The sequence below is a fragment of the Haliaeetus leucocephalus genome, unplaced genomic scaffold (genome assembly GCF_000737465.1).
Source record: "Haliaeetus leucocephalus isolate CR32 unplaced genomic scaffold, Haliaeetus_leucocephalus-4.0 Scaffold730, whole genome shotgun sequence".
NCBI lineage: Eukaryota > Metazoa > Chordata > Aves > Accipitriformes > Accipitridae > Haliaeetus > Haliaeetus leucocephalus.
This window is the reverse complement of record NW_010973166.1, coordinates 2997691-3017313: the sequence shown is the minus strand read 5'-3', so window position 1 is coordinate 3017313 and position 19623 is coordinate 2997691. Positions and strand designations below refer to the sequence as shown.

Sequence of the window (19623 nt, the reverse complement as noted above, 5' to 3'; positions counted from 1 at the left end):
CCACAGCAGGGCTGTGCATCTTAAAAGGTGGGCTTGCAGGGTGATAAAGCAAGCAGAGCAAAAAATCCTGGTACTTCTAGAGACAGGACCTTTGCGGTTCCTTACGTTGGGCCATTCATCTTGAGATGGCCTACCTTGTCTTTGCCAGTGGATGAACTGAACAGAGAGTTCAGTCCTGTATCCGCTTGATGATAAAGCTGCTGTAATTCCTGTGAGGCAGGAGGAGATCAGTGAGAGGCGAGGGGTGTGCAAGCATGCCTGCATTAAGGGGGTGTTCTGCCTTTGTGGGGAAGTGGGGCTCTGCTGTGTGCCTTAGCAAGGGCTTGCACATCTGTGGAGCTGTGCTGAGTTCTGCCAGGAGCTGGATGTGCCAATAAGAAATAGTTCTGCCTCTGTTTGACTCATTTACCAGCTGGGAAAAGGCAAAGAACCTAAATCTTGTGTTAACAGGCTTCCTTTGTGCTCTCGTTTTCCCAGGGTGGCCACTGACCACAATGTTGATAACACCACAGCAGTCCTTAGGGAGTGGCTGAAGAATGTGCAGAACCTCTACCATGATGTGGAGTGGAGGCCGATGGAAGACCCCCAGTGAGTACTGCAGTGAGGGGCTGACTGAAGCTGCTTGGTGTATATGTCAAATTTCCTAGATTTTCTGTTGTCAAATCAGGAGATGTACTAAATGTCCATGCATTAAAATGTAGGGGGTGGTGGTGGTGGGTTTTGGGGTCTGTCCCATTAAGATTGTGTTCTCATGGAGCCCATAAAAAGGTCTCTGACTTCAGTGAAGCAACTCATCCAGAACTTCAGAGAATTTTCCGTTCAGTTATTTAGCATCTACAGCTGCTCTCTTTGCATGGTAAACAAATCACATCAAAAGCTACAGGGAATAAAAACTGTCATTCTTTATTTGCAAGGAAGCAGGGAAACCATAACCCATTCCCATAGTGTCTCTGAAAGTTCTGTCCAAGACATCAAATATTCAGTAAGTTCTGAGCCAGAGAACTAGATTTAATTCAGTATATTATGCTTTTGCATGACTTGTAGGATCATTGCTTTGAAATGTTAGGTGTGTTGGGTTTTTATTGCTTTATTCTATTTATTTATTTATTTTAAGATCAGCTGTTTTGTTCTGTTTTCTATTTCTTCCATCAGGGAAAAGTGTATCTGTTTCCCCTTTCTTTAGGCTTGCTTTTATTTTCAAGGTCCTCAGTGCAGTGGTGGGGCATTTGTGGTACAAACCCACAGGGAATGCTTGTTTTATTGACTTTTCTAATCCTTAATTGGAATTGAGTTTTCTTAATCCTGTCAAACGTGGCTTTAAATTCTGTTAAAAGTTTTTGAAGTTCTTAACTCCTTCACTGGCTTACGCTGGCACTGTTTCAAAGTCCTGAATTTTTATTCCACACAGGGGTCTGTCCCTAAGTTTCCTCCCATCTTTGTTATAAAGCATTTGCTTTTGGACCTGATCCTGAAAACAGAGACGTGCACATAACTTTGCTCGTGTGATTGGGCTCATGGGGTTGGGTGTTGGGTGTTTGTAGATTAAAGAGCTGTTATTGGGATGTGTTAACAGTTACTAATAATGCCCAGACCCCGAGGGAACCCAAATTGCCTTCATCTTCACATCCTCAGCTTTGTTGATTCTACTGGGCTTAAGGAAGCTGCATTTACAGTCTTAAACTTAAAGCCTAGCAGAGGACAGATGAATTTCTACCAGAGGGTCAGATGAGGTAAATCAGCTTCAGTTCGCTTTGGTGGGGTAACCTCTGCTTACATCAGGTGAGAGCCTGCTGCTGTGGAAGAAACTCCTGGTTTTGGTAGTGCTGTTTTGCTTGTGGCCGCTTGGTCGGCAGGAAATGGTGCAGCGCTGCTTGTTCTCCAGTGCCCTGTGTACACATGCCAGCACGAAACTTGGAATCATTCTCCCTCAAAACCTCTCCTGGGTTGCCTGAGGTGACTCTAACACTGTTTTTCTTTTGGAAAGAAGGCAGCAAGGAAACTTTTTTTTTTTTTTTTGGACTAGCGTAATAGGGCCCAGACGTGGGTTGTAGTCACTTTTTTTTCTTTGCTAGGTCTTACCCAGAAGAAATTGGGCCAAAACATTGGCCAAGCTCCCGATTCACTCATGTGATGAAACTCCGACAGGCTGCCCTGCGCGCTGCACGAGAGAAGTGGTCAGACTACATCCTGGTAAATGCAAGGTTTGATTTATTAACTGTCCTCAGGCAAAAGCTTTTCAGGTAGTCACTCTGATACTTGGGGCTGCCAGAAAGTTTCTTCTCCATCTAAAGACAAAGCTCTTTGTGGTGAGATGCTGTGTGTCATTTCTTGGTCTGATGAGCAAGAGACTTTGCAGCTGGGCAGATAAGTCCCTGGGTAAACCCAAGGCTTTCTCCACAGGGGTCAGGATTGAATATAGTCCTGGTGGTGGGTAGGTACCTGCGAGGGTCCCAGAGATTGAAGCCCCACTTGTTATTGATGAAATGTAAGGGAAATAGTTTTGCACAACAGTTGTGGAAAGATGCGTGCCTTTGGTGACTACAGCAGCAGTTAATGACGGTGTTCCCAGCCTCTGAACAAGGCAAGGGTGTGAGGCCAGTTTTTAAGAGTCTTCTTGATCCTTTTCAAAAAATAAACCTGCCCTGAATTTTCAGCAGTGTTATTTTCCCTCGCAGCTCCCTTGCCCCTGGGCTGGAGTAACGTTCTGTGGAGTCGGAGGGAAGCTCCACATCTTTTCTCATCCCACAGCTGTGGTGCAGGGGCAACCCCCGTGGGGTTCACCCATAACAGCCATATGTCCTGTGGTATTAAAACCACCAGCTCTGTGGTTTTTGCCAATACCTCATGCCTCTGGCTGCCTTGTTCCCAAGAAAATGTCAGGGGAAGCATATCATTTTATCTAATAACAAATTTCTTTTTCTCTTCCCCTCTTCCTTCTCTAGTTTATTGATGCAGATAATTTACTGACCAACCCACAAACCCTGAACCTGATGATAGCAGAAAACAAGACATTGGTGGCACCAATGCTTGAGTCTCGCTCTCTCTACTCTAACTTCTGGTGTGGCATCACCCCCCAGGCAAGTGACCACATGAATGGTGCTGGGTGACTGTGCAAGCTATGTTTTCAAAGGCCTCCTGCCTTGTGTCAGTGAAGCAGTGGGCATTGTTTCTGTTCTATGGGCTTTCCCACCTGCTTCTGTAGTGTCCTTCTTCTGAAAAGAAGCTGCTGTAGCTGAGGCATGCAGAGGTGGTGTTAGCATGTACTGAGCATAGTGGTGTCATGCGGTCATCTCAGCTTGCGCCTCTCTGAGTGACAGCATCCCAAATCTTGGGTGGGTATCTTTGGGAAAGGTCCATATGTTTCTAGGGAATCTGGGAATAAGGGTAGAGAGGACATTGCAGTCTATAAATGTTTTTCAGGCTTTGTTTTCTAACCGAGCTGTAGGTATGAGCAAAGCAATACATGTTCCGCATTGGGTGTGCAGGCACATAGCTGAAACTTGCTTCCTTATCTGAGATTCCTCGCTTAAAAAAAAGCTGAATCTGGAGGAAGCTGAGCTTGCTTAGCCAAAAGTCCTGGGAAGTGATACAATCCCACTAACTACATAAAAAATACTGATATACACACCAAAATTTATTTGAGGTTGTTCCATATGTTTGTGTAATGGCCTTAAAACTCTTGGTACATAATTTTAGACTAGCTTTCTGTATAGCAATGCTAATCTGAGAGGAATTTGCTTTTCTTTCTACAGCTCTCCATTGTGTATAGGTTATTTTTCTCGCATATGAACAAATTTATGTAGTCGGACAACACCCTTTGCCTTGTAGGGAGTGTGTATGCTGAAGTGTGTATGTAAAGGGTACTGGTGTAAAGGACAGAAGTGCTGAGCCTAGAAATTAGTTTCCTGTTACTTTCTCAAATCACATATACTGCAGAAAGTATCAGATACAAAGATGTTGTCTAGTAGAAACAGCATTATTTTTAGAGCCAGAACGAGGTGGAGCTGTCACTTTACAAGTTGGCCCGCATCACTGGTGTGTTGACCCTGGCTGGTAGGTAAGACCCCACCCAGTTGCTTTCTCACTCCTGCCCAGCGGGATGGGGGAATAAATTGGAATTGCAAAAGCAGGAAAAAAAAACCAAAACACCAAACCCCAACGAAACCCAAAAGCAACCCTCATGGGTTGAGATAAAGGCAGTTTAATAAGTGAAGGGGGGGAAAAATAACCCAAACAAACAAGTGATGCAAAATCAGTCACTCATCACCAGGAGACCGTTGCCCAACCATTCCCTGGGCGCTGGCTGCTTTGGAAAAGCTCCCCCAGCAGCGTTATTGCTGAGCATGATGTTACACGGTATGGAAAATCACTTTGGTCAGTTTGGGTCAGCTGTCCCAGCTGTGTCCCTTCCCAGCCTCTTGCCCACACCCAGCATACTTGCTGTGGGGGGCAGAGTGAGAAACAGAGAAGGCATTGATACTGTGCGAGCACTGTTCAGCAGCAGCTAAAACATCCGTGTGTTATCAACACTGTTTTGGTCACCTGTCTAAACCACAGCTCCATATGGGCTGCTCTGAAGAAAAGTAACTGCATCCCAGCCAAACCGAGTACAATCACCTTGTCCATAAAACGATTTTAGTAAGAGAATCAAATATATAGAAGGACAGATATATTGTCACAGTCATTTTTTGCCTTTTTTTTACTCTTTTCCTTTGAAATGTTCTTGATTAAGCTCTAAATTGGCTTTCTAAGACATTCAGGCTGAAATGGGGACTGTAGTTAATGCTTTTTTCTCCCAGGTAAGCCTCAATAATGAGATCAGCTTTTTGACCTGTTCTCTAGTCTGCTGCTGGCATGTGTTTTGTCCTACTTTGAGGAGGCAGGATACCAAGCTGCATGTCTCCTAGAATAGGAAGAGGTTTTTTGTTCTCTTGAGAAGTTTCCCTTTTTGTCCACATTGGCCCTGGAAAGCTTCAGGAATTCCTTTTTACTTCCATCCCTGAGTCTTGTGTTTCCTTCTTCATAAAGACAAGCTTGCCTTACTGCACAGACAACTGTGTTTAAGCTTGAGCTGCACATACATCTTTGAGCTTCCCCAGCGCATGCGAATAGGAGTGCTTTAGAGACGCTCTATGGTCCTGCCCTTCCCTGCCATCTTGATTTATTCTGTAGAGCTAACCAGGTACTAACTATTGTCATTATTGCTGGAGTGAAACGAAGAGCAAACTCCATTCCCCCTTTCTTCTATTTACCTGGTGTAAAAAATCATTCTTCCTTCCCGGTGTTATCAAGGACACAAGTAGGGACCATAGGCAGGGTGAAAACTTAACAGCTGTACTGGGTCGAACCAAAGGTCCATCTGGTAGCAGCAGTTACTAGCAGATGCCTAGGCAATAGTATAAGAACATGGCAAACAAGTAAGTGAATGATACCTCTCCAAAATACTTTTTATCCTCTGGCAATCTCCTTCTCTTTGATTTCTTGAGGAAGGTCTTTGTCTTTAAAGTTCTCAGTGATTTTTTTGTTTGTTTGGTTTTTGGGTTTTCTTTACAGAAATCACTGTCTGAATCTTTTTTTTTTTAATTATTTTTTTGGGCATCCACACCATCTTATGGCAAGGAGTTCCACAGTTCAGACTAACTAATTGAGTAAAAATAGCAGGAAAAGGTCTTGAACTTCCCAAATTCTCGGGAAGCAAATATATAGATAAGGAAAGGCGGGGGGAGTGGTGTTTACATGTTTCAGGTTTTGTTTTAAAATGGAGATATAAACGTCATAGTGAAGGCATTGTCCTTTTAAGTTTTTAAGGTTAGGTCCTGAGACAGCCAGGTTTTCCACTGATATAAATCAGCATTGCTCCACAGGCTGAAGTGGATCTCTGCCTGTGTGCACCAGCCTCAGCCCTGGCCCTAGCGTTACCTCTCCAGTAGTAAATTTCCATCATTACCAGTGTTAGCTGAGAAAAGGAGAGGGGAAAAAACTAGCAGCAAATGCATCTTGCAGAATTTGGTGAAAAAAACTGGTCAAATGAAAAGGAAAGATCCCACTTTTTTTTTTTTCTTTTTTTCTTCTTCTTTTCTCTTAATTGCTGCTTCTTGTTTCTGTGCTCACAGTCCCACAGCTTCATGCTCTCAGCCTTGCTCTCCCTGGGGACTTGGGGATGGAGTAACAGCTGGAGCACATCCTGAAACACTCAGCACTGAGCAACAGCAAGCCAAACCCAGCTCCAGACAGCTTAACATTTAGTTGTCATAAAGCTAACCTTCATAGGAGAGCACAGCAATAGTGCTGACAAGTTGGAGTCTTTCTTGACTACACATGGTTTATGAGCAGTGAAAAGCCCCAAAACCCCATAGTGAGTGACTGGAGGAGGAAAGATTAGTTTCCAGCATCTTTCACCTGTGGGCATTCTCGGATGTCTGTTAAAGGCTGAATATCTTAACCCTTACTTTGGTGGGAATGCTAGTAAGGTCTCTGCCCACTTGCTCCTTTTCATGAAAATCAGACCGGCTCTGTCCTTCAGATACCTTCTGACCATACTAGGTATGGACTAGGTATCTGAAGGACAGAGGGGATGTTCTACAGATACACAAATAGACAAATGCACCACACCATGCTTCTACACAAAACCAGGGTAAAGTGGTTCTGCAGTGATTTGCTCGGCTGTTGCTAGGATGCTCATGGAAAATATAACGCAAAAGTAACTTTAATGTATTTTAGTGACTCATCATTTCTGTAAAGACCAGAATCTGCTCTGGATTCAACCATCAGCTGTGTCGGGGTGTCTAATTGCTGTGTTAGGATCTTCTTTCTGGAGGAATTCAGTGTATTTATTTCCAAATCTGATAGCTTTAGACATATTGCACCTGCAAAACCAGTTGTGAGCTGTACAACACGGGTGTTGCACCCACAGTGCTGGAAGTCTAGCAAAGCTTGTGGTTACAGAGAAATGAGCTGACTGAAGTGCCTCCCCCAGACAGACCCTGTGGGGAGAGCTCAGCAGTGAGTATTAAACCTGCTTGCCCTGGGATGGAGGAACCATTGTGCAATCCTATTCTGTGAAACACTGAATGTCCTTTGTGCCTGTTGAACATGGAGGATGTCATGGATGCTCAGCAGCTTCCACGATCAGACCTGAGAGTCTATGTGCAAAAATGGTTTTCAAAGAGCCGGGAGAAAACAGTCTGAGGTTTGAAGCTCTATTGCAAGGGAATTTTGCAATGGAAAGGCTTGGGTTTCCAATAGCTGCTAAAAAGAAGAGAGAAGGTCAAGCTTTAACTTTTGTGATGGAGATTGTTTCTAAATACTCAACTGAGCCCTTTCCAAATGGGAGACACTTAAAAATCTGAGAATTGAGCACTGATCTGTCTCTGCTAGGGAGGGCTAAGGGTGACAGCTTCTGCTAAGAAACATCTATGAAACAGAAATCTCTTGTAACCAGCAGCCCCCTCATTGTGATTGCAGGGCTATTACAAAAGGACCTTGGATTATCCCCTGATTCGGGAATGGAAGAGGACAGGCTGTTTTGCTGTCCCAATGATTCATTCCACGTTCCTCATTGACTTGAGGAAAGAGGCCTCCACCAAGCTGATGTTCTACCCACCCCCCCAGGACTACACCTGGAGCTTTGATGATATCATGGTCTTTGCCTTCTCCAGTCGCCAAGCAGGTATGTCTGGAGCCTTTGCTGGGGAGAATTCACTAGTAGAGACATGCAGACCTCTACTTTGAGTTCACAGGCCCAAAAGTCCTATGTTGGCTTCAGTGGTGAGTTAAGACCCTGTTCCCTTTCCTCATTTGGATCTGGTCAGGGATAACAAGCAGCAAGTGACTGGCAATGCAGTTTTGAATCACAGCTAGCTTCAAAGGACACAGGAGCCGTTCTTGGGATGGGGACAGTGTTTCAGAGACAAAATGTGTGCCATCCACCCTTGATTTGTGTCACAGCAAGACAGTAGTGAACACAGGTGAATGCTGTGAGAGGGGAAGGTATTCTGAAGGCTGTAGGTAAGGTATCTGAAGTCACCACTTCTAGGAGATCCATGAGGAAGGGGGTGAGGGCAAGAGACTCTTTCTTAAATGTAGCAGCCCTTGTGGAAAACAAAAACCAAGTTGCTTACCCAAAGTGCTGATGAGGCTTCACTTTATGGCAGCTCAGCAGGAATTGTCTGAGAGGTAGGGGGGGTTTGGTTTTGGGTTTGTTTTTTTTTTTTATTTTGGAAAGCAAAATCAGTGTAACTTTCAGGGGAATGATGTGAGTCTGTGGGCTGTGCTGAGAGGAAATCTGTTGCAGGCAAGAGGAGGTTAGAGCTGGTGTGCGAGCAGTAAAATCTCTGTATACTTGACATTGTATCATTGGTGCTTTGGGAGAACCAGTCGAGCACTGAGCTGCCTTGAGATCCTTGAGGCACAGCAGAGAGAAAATGTGTACCACTCCAGCTGATACTGGGATCAGTTTCTACCAGTCAGTGGGAGGATTTCAGTTAAACCTGAAATACAGGGCTCCTTTCAGGCCAAATCACAACCTCAGTGTCCTCTTCCTTTGTCTGGAATGGCTGTTGATGTTGGCAGAGAGCTCCCGGTGTCTCAGAGAAATCACTGTCTCTTAAGGGCATGATACTGCTGCTACTGCTGCTTGTACTCGTGGTGAGGATGTTTAGTCCCATTTATTTTTGCAGAGTGGATCTGGTGGGTATTCTGTCTCCACCAAAGTCCTGGGTGGCAGACCTGTATGTAGCAGTGTCAGAGCTGAAAGGGGCTCCTGGGAAGAATATGGTTGTAATGGCCATCTCTATTGTTCTTTGCCCTGCTGCGTTGAATAGGGGGAAGTTTGGGGCCTTATAAGGAAAAAAGAGACTGATGAAACCTCAGCAGCACCAATGAAATGCACTTCTATTCAGAACTTCATGACTGGTTTGCTGGCTTACTGAGGTGAATTAGGGAAAAGTTGTTTGTGGGTTCTCTGAGTGATGTGCAGTTGGTGTTGCCTGTCTTCTGTTTGTAAAAGAGGCAAAGTTAGGGTGAGAAGGAAGGGCTGTTCTTGGGGGACAGACAAGCAGAGAGAAAGTGAAGTGTTGTTGTTGGCAGTCGTTTCTACAGAAGAGACAGGCTGAGAAGACTGCCTTTCCCACCATTTCCAGACCAGCACAGCAGCCACCAGCTGTTTGTAGGTTTCCTTTTAGCGATGTTTCTGGTTTGAAGTTCTTGACAGCATTGAAAAAGATGGCATTGTCTTGGCAGACTAAGTAGGGCTTTTTAAAACTCAGCTAAGAGAGGATGAGGGGCATCAAATGCGACAGATGAATGGTAGAGGAGAGGCAGCGGGAGCTGAAATTAGAGCCCTTGGAAGGCAGAGGCAAGATGTGAACTTGCAGGACACCTTTGGGGCCCTGACTTTCCGAGTCAGGACGTCAGTATATTGGCTCCAGAGAATTGAGGTTTAAGTCTGGATAGCAAAGCAGACTCCTTCAAATCTACCTGCCCAGCTTGTTGCCTCTGACAGCTCTCCCAGAAATGCAGCATCCAATGAGTGTGGTAACTGCATTGCAGTAGCTCCAGCTGCTTAAGAGATATTTCAGGGATTCAAACACATCATTTTTTTTCCTTCCATCCTAGAATACTTTAGCTTTTTCCAGGACTGACCCATGACATGAAAGGCTTTGCTTCCGCAGTCTGGCCCATTGATCTGCTCAGATTGTTGGCTTGTGTCCTGGCTGAGTTTTGTCACCCAGGATAAAAGGATGATATCCAGGTTCAGAAATGTGAAGAATGTGTGGACTTTGAGGTAAACTTCTCTTCAGAGTAATTTCACTTACTTCCCTGAAGTCATAAATGATGCTGGCTTTTGTCCAGGCCAAGTACTGCACTTAATGCCTCGGATCAAACCATCAATTTTCAACAGTGAATCTACTGCTTGAAGCAACTGTTTTGTCATGCTCCAAAAAGACCGTCCCACTTCTGCTGAGAGGACGTGGCCTGTGATGGGAGTACTGACTCGGAACAAAACTCGGTGTGGATGTTTTATTGACAAAGGTGGACTCTGTAGAGCCCCTTGCGCTCACAAGATAGCGTTTAGCCAGCCAGATCTCCTGAGCTTCCTTTCAGCCTGAGGCTCTGAGGACCCAGAGTCAGCCAGCAGGCAAGTCTGGTCACAGGGATGTGGGGGAAATTCAGGTTGCCTAAATAAGGCTGTGAGTTTAGGGCATGGCTGTGAATCCTGGTCACTGCCTTACAAAGGCTAATAATAATACAAGTGTCTATGGCTTTTCTGTCCCTTGTAGCAATTGTTTATTTTATTATAAAAACAGAGCTGGAGAGTGAGTCCCCCTCACCATTTTAAGGTAGATTTACCATTTTAAAGTAGCTTTTATCCCAGAAGGAACAAAAATACTGGCGTGAATGTATGCAGATTAACTGTGTTTAAGCCAGCGGAAGATAAGAACGGAGATTAGTGAGCCAGATAAGATTAGTTGATTAGATCAGTGCCAAATCCATTAATGTCAGCAGGTAGTATTTTTTATTCTGCCATTTAGCTAAATTGCAGCTGACAGCTGAATGTGTTTTGGCAAGTAGGGTAGCCAGCAATTTACTTGCAAAACTTAAAATGGTAGAAACACTGGGGTCATGAATGCAGACAATTCTGCTTTGCTAAAAATACCAGGGATTAGGAGGACTAATACATGAAAGCATCAACACTCCAGGTAGTGTCTGCTTTTCGTTTATTTCCTAGAGGGAATGGGGTGGTTGTGCTTGTTTCATTTAAAAAAAACAAGGCGGGGGGGAGGAGAGCTTATAGGTTTGCATTTTTCTTTAAATCTGCTTTGTATGGGTTCTAGCAGCTTTCAGATTGTGGTTAGTTAATAAAGGGCCTTAGCAGACCTCAGTGAAAAACAGTGGAGATACTTTCCCTTGGCTCCTCTGGATGTAGCTTTTGAGAGTGGTGCCTGACGACATCAGGTCGAGTGCTGCTGCAGTTACAGCTGATAGTGAGCAAACCCTTCGTCAGTCCAGAGGGAACAGTGTTTTGCTGATCGCAGGTTGCTGGGACATTCCCACTGAACAAGCTCAGCAGTGGGTGGGTCTCTTCTCTTGCAAAGGCTCTGAGGAAAGGCTTTGCATCTTCTCTTTGTTTCACACCATCAGATTCAGCTCCTTGAACAAGCAGTTGCAAAAGCTTTTGAGTAGAAGGATGTTACATTGCCACTTCTGTTTGAAAACATCTTTTCTCCTTGCTGGTGTCTCTCTCTGGGATTTTCCTCTAATCTTCAGACCACTGTAAAAACTAGTCCTGGAGAGGAAAGGACCATGTTTGGTGGTAGACTAGGCACTTCCGAGATGATTATCCTGTATATTCCTCAAAGTCCTTTGCCAACACAGGTGAAAATGTCTTTGTTTTCTGGCCAAAGCAAACAGAAGCAGGAAGATGCTTGACTGCAAAACCCAGAGTGAATCCCTTGCTAGGCTAGTAACAGACCCTGCAGCTATACTGATGCCTTGGGCCTTGCAACTTCATCCTGTGTGATCCCAGGGGAGCTGAACTGCCTGGGCCCACATTTGGCCAACTGTGTGCTGTTGAAGCTGCAGATCAGGTTGGCTCCTCCACCCTGGAAGAGTCACTCCGTAGTTATTGTGGTCTGACAGAGAAGCCTTGCAAAGCTCAGACAAAAGCTTCCGTCGCCCCTAGCCACACTGGGTTTGTTTGAATTTTTCCTTCTCTAAGGCTGCCTGCTCCGATAGACCTGCACCCTTCTTTGCCTGGCATGCAGGACAGGGCATCCTCTGCCCACAGAGGAGGGGGGGTATCCCGTGGGACTGCTTCCCTTGCGCCTGAACCGCTTCACCCCTCACAGGTTTGTGACAAGCACAGCCTTCCAGCGTTGCCCTGAGCTTTGAAACCTGTGTCTTTTCCCCCACCTTTGAGCCCCATTCCCCCCACCCCCGGTTTGGAGGCAGTTGCTGAGCCCTGGGTGTGTGCAGGGAGAGAGGCTCCATGTCCCAGGATCGCTGCTGCTTCTCCTTCAGCACAGCTGCAGGTGGAAGCCCATTTGGCTCCTTTGTCAGCCATGGCATCGCTTGAGGCTGGCTTACTCAGAGGGTGAAAACCTGTTCCTGCTTTTGGCTCTGGGTCTGTAAAGGGATTTTCAGGTGAGGTGCCAGGTCTGAGCAGTGCAGGGGGAGTTTTGGGGCTGGGGGTTTCTGCGGGACTCCCCAGTTATCGGCAGTAGTCCCGCTGTGTGTATCACACACTGCTTTTGCTAAAGGCTAGTTCTGCCCTCTGCTGTAGGATTCTTTTCATAGCGTGAAGGCAAAGGCCAGGTCTTTCTCTGGTCTAAGAGGGGTGTTCCGTCTCTCCTAGGAGAAAACTGATTGCAGTTAGAAACCCCTTCGGTTAGGGAGCAAGTAGAAATTGGTTTCACAGGACAGGCCACTTTGCTGCCAGCTAAATAAAACAGAAAATGGCATGGTAATGTTTTTGAATTGTTTGCTTATGAAGCAGAACTTCTTGGGACTGAGGTCCTGGCTTAAGTTTTATTGTGGCTATGTAGCAACAGAGCAGCAAAATCCACTCGTAAAAGACACGACTCTAATTTCTGTTTTTCTGTAATCCCCAGGGATACAGATGTTCATCTGCAACCATGAACACTATGGTTTCCTTCCCATGCCCCTGAAATCGCACCAGACGCTGCAAGAAGAAACCGAGAACTTTGTGCACACACTAATTGAGGCTATGAGTAAGTCACTGTGCCCTGCCATGATGGAGCCCCATAAGTTAATGTTTGTAGAGATCTCCTGCCAGCAGCCCAACTCTCTTCCCCTTGGGAGTCTGCCTCCTGATCTGACTGCTTTGATACTGTTTGTTATGCAGTTTTCCATTTCCACTGTTTTTCTATCTAGGGATGTAATAATTTCACGGTCAGGTCAACCCCCTTCACAAAACCCCTTAACTTCCCCATTTTAACATGCAAAAATGCATCTTCAATGTGGAAAGGATGCTGCAGAACCTCGTTTTTGTCATGAGGTCTGTCTGGCACATGGCTACTGGCTTCTGCTTTGCAACATGGATGCTTTCTGCTACACCCACTCCTGCACTGATTTCATGTCCCAGCTCCCTGGGGCTTTTTAGGCCCAGTGATGAAAACACATGCAGATATGTTATATCAATGCAGCTTGTACATGAGGGTGATGCTTGGGATCTCTCCTCTCTTTCAGTTGATCGACCTCCCATTGAACCCTCTCAATATGTCTCTGTTCCTCTGAAGAACCCTGACAAGATGGGATTTGATGAAGTAAGGAACCTATTCTGCTGCCATTGTCTTGTCTTGTCTTGCTATTTATCACTTAGAGGACCCGGTTCTCCCTGTAGCTTCGCTTCCAGCTGTTTCCCCTGGAAAATATTATCTTTTCACCTAGTCAGTTCTTTCCCAATCACTCATCTTTTGGACTTAAACTTTTGGCAAGGAGAAAATAGCCATCCTTATTTGGGGAGAACTTCTGCCAAGCTCAAGGAAGCAGAAAGGAACGGGCTCAGGAAGCCTTCTTTCCCTCTGGCACTTGCTGTGGAGAAATGAGGCCAGTCAGGTCTGCGGGCACTTAGTACCTGCTGCAAGACCACTGATTAGAAGTGCAGGTTTGTGTGCAAGGGCAGCGCCCAGCAAATCTTTGGGGTTCCTGTCTTGATAGTATGGATGTTTTAATCCAGCCAGGAGGAGATAGCAGAAGTGAGGCTGAAAAACACGTTATTTAACTCCGCAGTTCTTGTGCTGTTTCCTCTACATCTGACTCTGCAGAGCAGCTTGGCAGTCCTTCCGTTCTGTGACAAAAACTGGTCTTTTGGGAAACCTCTCCTGCTTTCCAGTGACAGAAGGGAACAATTTCTGTCACCTGAGAGACACTGGAGAGTCTGGAGCAGCTGGGGGAGCCAGGCTCACAGCTGGGTTCTAGCCCAAGCTGGGTATGTCCAGGAGTGATGAAAATCACGCATGCTGTCTCCTTACTGTGGCGGCTCTCCCTCTGCCCTGCTTGGTCACCACATTTTTCTGCTATGGCTTTAAGTTAAAGTGAACTAGAAAGATGGTTGCTGACACTGGTAGTGCCCCAGGACCCTGCAGAAATTCCTTTCCCGACTCTGCCTCACATTGTGGAGGGAGCAGGCATTGAGGGGAGAAGGCTGGAGAGGGACCTGCTGTGCTTTAATTAACCAGTGTCCGTGTTATTCACAGAGCCAGCAACCCCTGGGTATGCAGCTGCCAGGGTGGCAGTGGCACCATGACCGAGGGAGTTGTGGTGATCAGGGGAGCCTTTGTTTTCTTGGTGTATTCTGCTACATCTGTTTATATGACTCATGAAGTCTGAACCTGATTTGGTTATGTGTGTTGGAGTGTCTGTGTTTAGGACACAGCTGGTGTAGGTTTTTTCCATGTTGTCCTTTGTGGCTGCACTATATTTATCCAATTTATTATTTTTGCATTTGTACTGAGCTGGAATTTGATCCGCTTCTTACTGGGGTGAGGTTTTGCTCTACAGGCTACAAGGCTGCACTTGTACTTGTCTGCCTGGGACTGAAAAATATCCCTGACCCTCTGCAGTTTACCTGCATATGAGGTCTTCAGTCCTCTGCTCCCTACCAGAGAGTCTGTCTCCTCAAGGCTTGGACAGAGCTCTGCCCAGACATCTTTGTTCCTGGTCTTCGCTTTCTACTAGGCTTTCTGCTCTGGCAGGGGTAGCACTGGATTTTCAGTGCCTGAAGTAATTACAAAAATCCTCTCTTTGCTGTGTCCTTGTAGTTGGATGGTGGCCCCACTGATAATCCTAATACAGGCAGTGGTAATATTGTGAGGAAGCGTGTGGGTCAGTGTTCCTCTGGGACTGGAGCTGGAGATGGCCATTTTACTCTGCCTTTAATATAAATAAAAACATTCTATATCTTTGAAAATTATAGACTTGGCTGTAACTGGTCTCCTCTCACCTTTATTCATCTTCAAAGAGCAACTTTCCCTGTGACATAAAATACCCATAAAAAGTAGTTGTTAGACAAAGAATAACCCTCTAACCTTTCAACTCAAAACCAACCCCAATTTTTTGACAAATTCTAAGCAACCCGGAGTAAAACCACACCTGGTATTTTAATAAGATCTGCTTTTCCAGTGGGGCTGCTGGAGAAGAGTGGATCAGGTCTCCCTTTTCTTCCTCACTCCCAAGCCAGGAGGCTGATGTCTTTCTCTTCTACTCAGATTTTCATGATCAATCTGAAGCGTCGGAAAGACAGGCGCGATCGGATGCTGCGGACTCTCTATGAGCAGGAGATTGCAGTCAAGATAGTGGAGGCTGTGGATGGAAAGTGAGTTTCAGCTGGGGTTGCTGATGTTTGGAAAGAGTGGGTTGTGCATAACTGCTTAACGCTATCTTGCTGGATGCTCTGACCTCCCTTCTGGTGGGGAAGCGTGCGCTGAGGGGAGAGGTGAATACCACTTTTATTTACCTAACAGTCTGTTTGGGGGAAATTTTGCTCTGTTTCTTCCTTCTTTTCCAATTAGTCAGTCTCCATGAGAGAACCAGTGCAGTGTGGTTCGGACTAAGATGAAAATCAGGTTAAAATCATACTGATTTCTGTGAACTGTAACACTTGCATACAGTTAAAAGCAGTCAGCAGTGAAACTGTTCGAGAGCAATTATCTCCTGGGAAGATAGTCCATCCTAGTGCTACAAAGCTGTTGTGCTACACTGTTAACCCTGACACAGCCCTTTCCAAGCTTACTCTAAGGTGTGTCAAGACCTTTTTATAATGAGAAATCAAGGCAGAAATTTTTGGTCTGGGAGCTGCAAAAAGGCCTCAGGGAGGTAGGAATCCACATGCCATCTAGTGGTCTTTGAGGCTTGGGGGTACCCATCAAGACTTCTTAGAAAAATAAATCTCAACCAAGCACTTGACAAGTTGATGGTCCCACAAGAAGTCGTTGATAGAGTTAAGGATATGATTTGCCAGCTTGATTTAGAAATGTAAATCAAGAAATTAATTTTTCTCTGGGTTTTTGAGCGAAACAAGTGCAGGAATTTCTCAAGACGCAGCTTTTCTCTGAACATCAGTAGCATTTCCCGTGTTGCATCTGTGTCTGACTCAAATTTACTTTTTTTGAAAATGGTGATAGATATTCTGTCTTTCTCAGAGCACTGAACACGAGTCAGCTCAAAGCTCTCAGCATCGATATGCTCCCAGGTTACCGGGACCCATATTCCTCCAGGCCATTAACCAGGGGTGAGATCGGCTGCTTCCTTAGTCACTATTACATCTGGAAGGAGGTAAGGAGTTTGTGGGTGCCTCTGAGTTCCTGCAGGAAGGTGCTGTGGGCAGGCACCATAGGAAGGTGCAGAGCCAGTCGTAGGGGAGAGCATTAAATACAATGCAGGTTTCTGGAAAGCGTAGGATGGAACTGTTTTCCTTGGTTTGTAGGGGATTGCGGACAGGGTTTTTCTTGAATGCAGCGTTCAGCTTTCTCATCTCTGCTTTCTATTTGCCAACAGCTCTGAGTAATTTTTATCAGAATATTTTCATGACTCTTTCTGTAAAGCATCCAATAGCTTGCTTGGAGCAAGCTTGCTTAGGAGAAAGGCAAGAAGGTTTTGAAGAACAAATGGTGTTAAAAAAAACTTCTGTTTTTTTCCCCTGGTTCTGCATCTGTGCTGAAGCAAGTTCAAGTGACTCTGCTGGTTGGCTTTTTTCAGTTGTCATATCATAAATATTCTTAACAGTAGGGACCTCTGTTGCCTGAGCTAAGAGATCTTGTTTGGGTGGTAAAAGCTGTAGCTTCCATCTGTCCCTGGTCACCTGGGGAGTGACACTTGAGAAGATCTGTGCTGTGCTGGTCACAGATGCTGGAGTTACCCAGCCTGACATCAACAGGAGGGATTGTTTCAAGTGAGGTGAGATGTGGAGGCAAGGAGAAAGACGGTGCTAGAAGAAGGCTGGGCAACGGCAGCGGTTGCCCAAATATAACAGTGAGGGTTGTACCTCCTGTTGCAGGGTCCTCTCCAGACGTATAAGGAGACAGCCCTCTGCCCTCAGAGGTGTTAGTTGCAGCACCTCTCAGCAGGGCAGGGCAGTGATCCAAACAGCCTAGAGCCAGCAGGAGTGACTTCAGCACTGAGAAGGCAGGCTGTGCTTTTGGGCTTGAGGCTTCTAAATCACCAACAGTCAGATAACATGGGAACTTACATGCAGGATGCCTTTGCATGTGTGTTCTCTAAGTTATCAGGGCCAGGCTTTGGATATGCTAGATTGTCCTCCTTCCCAGACTCCAGGAACACTTTCTTCCAACAAAGAGGTTTTTCTGAACAACGGCTTTGGCATCAAAAGCTGCTGCACATTCCTCTGAGGAGGTGGTTGCTGTGGTTATGCGAGATGGTAGCTCATGGGTGCTAGGTGGGGCAACATCAGATGAAGGGTTTTTCTAGGTTGCAGGTACTCAGCCACAGGGTAATTTCAGGCCTGTTCTCACTGGCTTTTGCAGTCTCTCGCAGATGAGCTGCGAATCTGGGAGTGGTTCTCCTGCCTCCCTACCTAAAGGGTCTACAGGGCAGTGCCAGGTCAGGATGGCCCCCAGCAATTTCAGGGCCACTGTGATCACTTCTGAACCCTCTTGTTTCAGGTGGTGAACAGAGAACTGGAGAAGACACTTGTTATTGAGGACGATGTGCGCTTTGAACACCAGTTTAAGAGGAAGCTCATGAAGCTGATGGATGACATTGAACAAGCCCAGCTAGACTGGGAGCTTATGTAAGTAACCAGCCCTCAGCCATCTGCGAACTCCTGGGCACGCTGGGGAGGTCGGCAGCACCTGCTGTGTCATGTCGGAGATGCGGGTTAATGCTGGAGTGCAGGGCAAGGTGGCAGAAACTTCTCGGTGGCTCTTCCCATGAGGACAGATCTGCTTCCTGGGGCAGGCTGATGCTGGAATGCCCACTGGGTGCCATTACTGCCCTTTGTGGGCAGTGCTGGTTGGTCTCAACAGCGTCTGGAGATGCTGCTGTGATAGAGGAACTGACACAGCTCAGTCCTGAGGCTTGGACCGTGGCATCTTAGCTCCCTTAATGAAGTCTTTCACAGCTGTACCACCCACTGGGTGAAGACATGGGTGTCAGGGAGTGGTGCAGGATAGAAATCTGTGAGCCTGCACAGGGATTACTCCTTGGATTGACCCTTTGCCCTTCCCTGGTTGACCTGAACAGTCGTGTGGTCCTAATTGCTGCAGATTCACTTTGGTTCCAATTTCCTTGGTCTTTTCACCCTTTAAGCTACATTGGCCGGAAAAGGATGCAGGTGCAGGAGCCCGAGAAAGCAGTTCCCAATGTCATGAACCTGGTGGAAGCTGATTACTCGTACTGGACCCTGGGGTATGCAATCTCTTTCCAAGGGGCTCAGAAACTCATCGGAGCTGAGCCTTTCGGCAAGATGCTGCCTGTAGATGAATTTCTACCAGTCATGTACAACAAGCACCCTGTGTAAGTAGGATGCCTTCGTTGCTCGGGTTGACATGAGCTGGGTCTTGTGAATGACTTTAAACCAGATCATATTAGTGTGTCTCACTTCTGTAGCCTGCCTGGCAGGGGACAGGGCTACTCCTCGTGCTTTTTGGTTGTCTGCAGCAGAGCTCCTGACACAGGTCAAAGGAGGTGACAGACCTGCAGCAGAGGGGTTGTTGTCCCTACCTGATGCAGGGCTTGTGGGCTGGTTCTGAGACACTTGGCTATCTCTGGTAATGGAGGCTTTGGTTGTATAGGTTGTGTGTGATTGTGAGACACCTGGTTCTGGCTGTATAGTCAGATTCCACCCCAGCAACTACCTCCACTCCCTGGGACCTGCTTGCTCGGTGGATTGTCTTGTATCTTACAGTTAGAAGCAGTGGCACTGATGAACATTCACTCTGTTACTGATGCTTATTTTTCTCTCCTCTTTAGAGCGAAGTACATGGAGTACTATGAGTCCAGAGACTTGAAAGCCTTTTCAGCAGAACCCCTGCTTGTTTACCCCACCCACTACACAGGGCAGCCAGGCTACCTCAGCGACACAGAGACCTCTACAATCTGGGACAACGAGACCGTGTCAACGGACTGGGACAGAACACACTCCTGGAAATCCCGGCAGCAGGGCAAGATCCATAACGATGCCCAGAACAAGGATGCCCTGCCTTCCCAGTCATCTCTCAACGTGCCGTCCTCCAGGGATGAGCTATGACTGCCCGCTTCCCCTGGGACTCTGTTGACAGCTGAACCTGCCTCACACTTTAGCTTTTTACCCTTGAAAGTTGTAGAGCAGCTCTTCATGTGGTCTCCTTCCCACTGCTTCAAATGGCAAAGCACAGTGGTTGGACCTGACAACTAACCAAGGCACTTAGGACTGGGTGGGAGATGAAGGAGGAAAAAGAGCAAGTGTTCCAGACTGGCAGAAAAAAGGCAGAGATCTGAACAAAAGCCCTCGCAAGCTTTTGTAAAAAAACAACCTTGAATGACGTCTTTCTACAGTTTCTCCTGTAGAACACTGTATTTATAAAGATTAATATATAGAGGTGTACAAGTGTTAATACCTTTCTGGATAGCTGTAACTGGGCTGCTGTGTAACTTACTCCTTGT

General features: G+C 46.2%; 1 protein-coding gene across 1 annotated transcript; it reads left to right on the top strand.

Moving 5' to 3' along the window:
- The first annotated feature begins 478 nt into the window (after window positions 1-478).
- COLGALT2 (collagen beta(1-O)galactosyltransferase 2) lies at window positions 479-19351 on the top strand. Its single transcript, XM_010580687.1, has 11 exons — window positions 479-588; window positions 2073-2190; window positions 2943-3077; window positions 7465-7669; window positions 12612-12731; window positions 13210-13286; window positions 15231-15337; window positions 16164-16296; window positions 17643-17770; window positions 18289-18495; window positions 18952-19351. Exons 1-11 carry the CDS (start codon window positions 575-577, stop codon window positions 19226-19228), a joined length of 1521 nt encoding a protein of 506 aa, XP_010578989.1. The 5' UTR covers window positions 479-574; the 3' UTR covers window positions 19229-19351.
- Window positions 19352-19623: the final 272 nt, after the last annotated feature.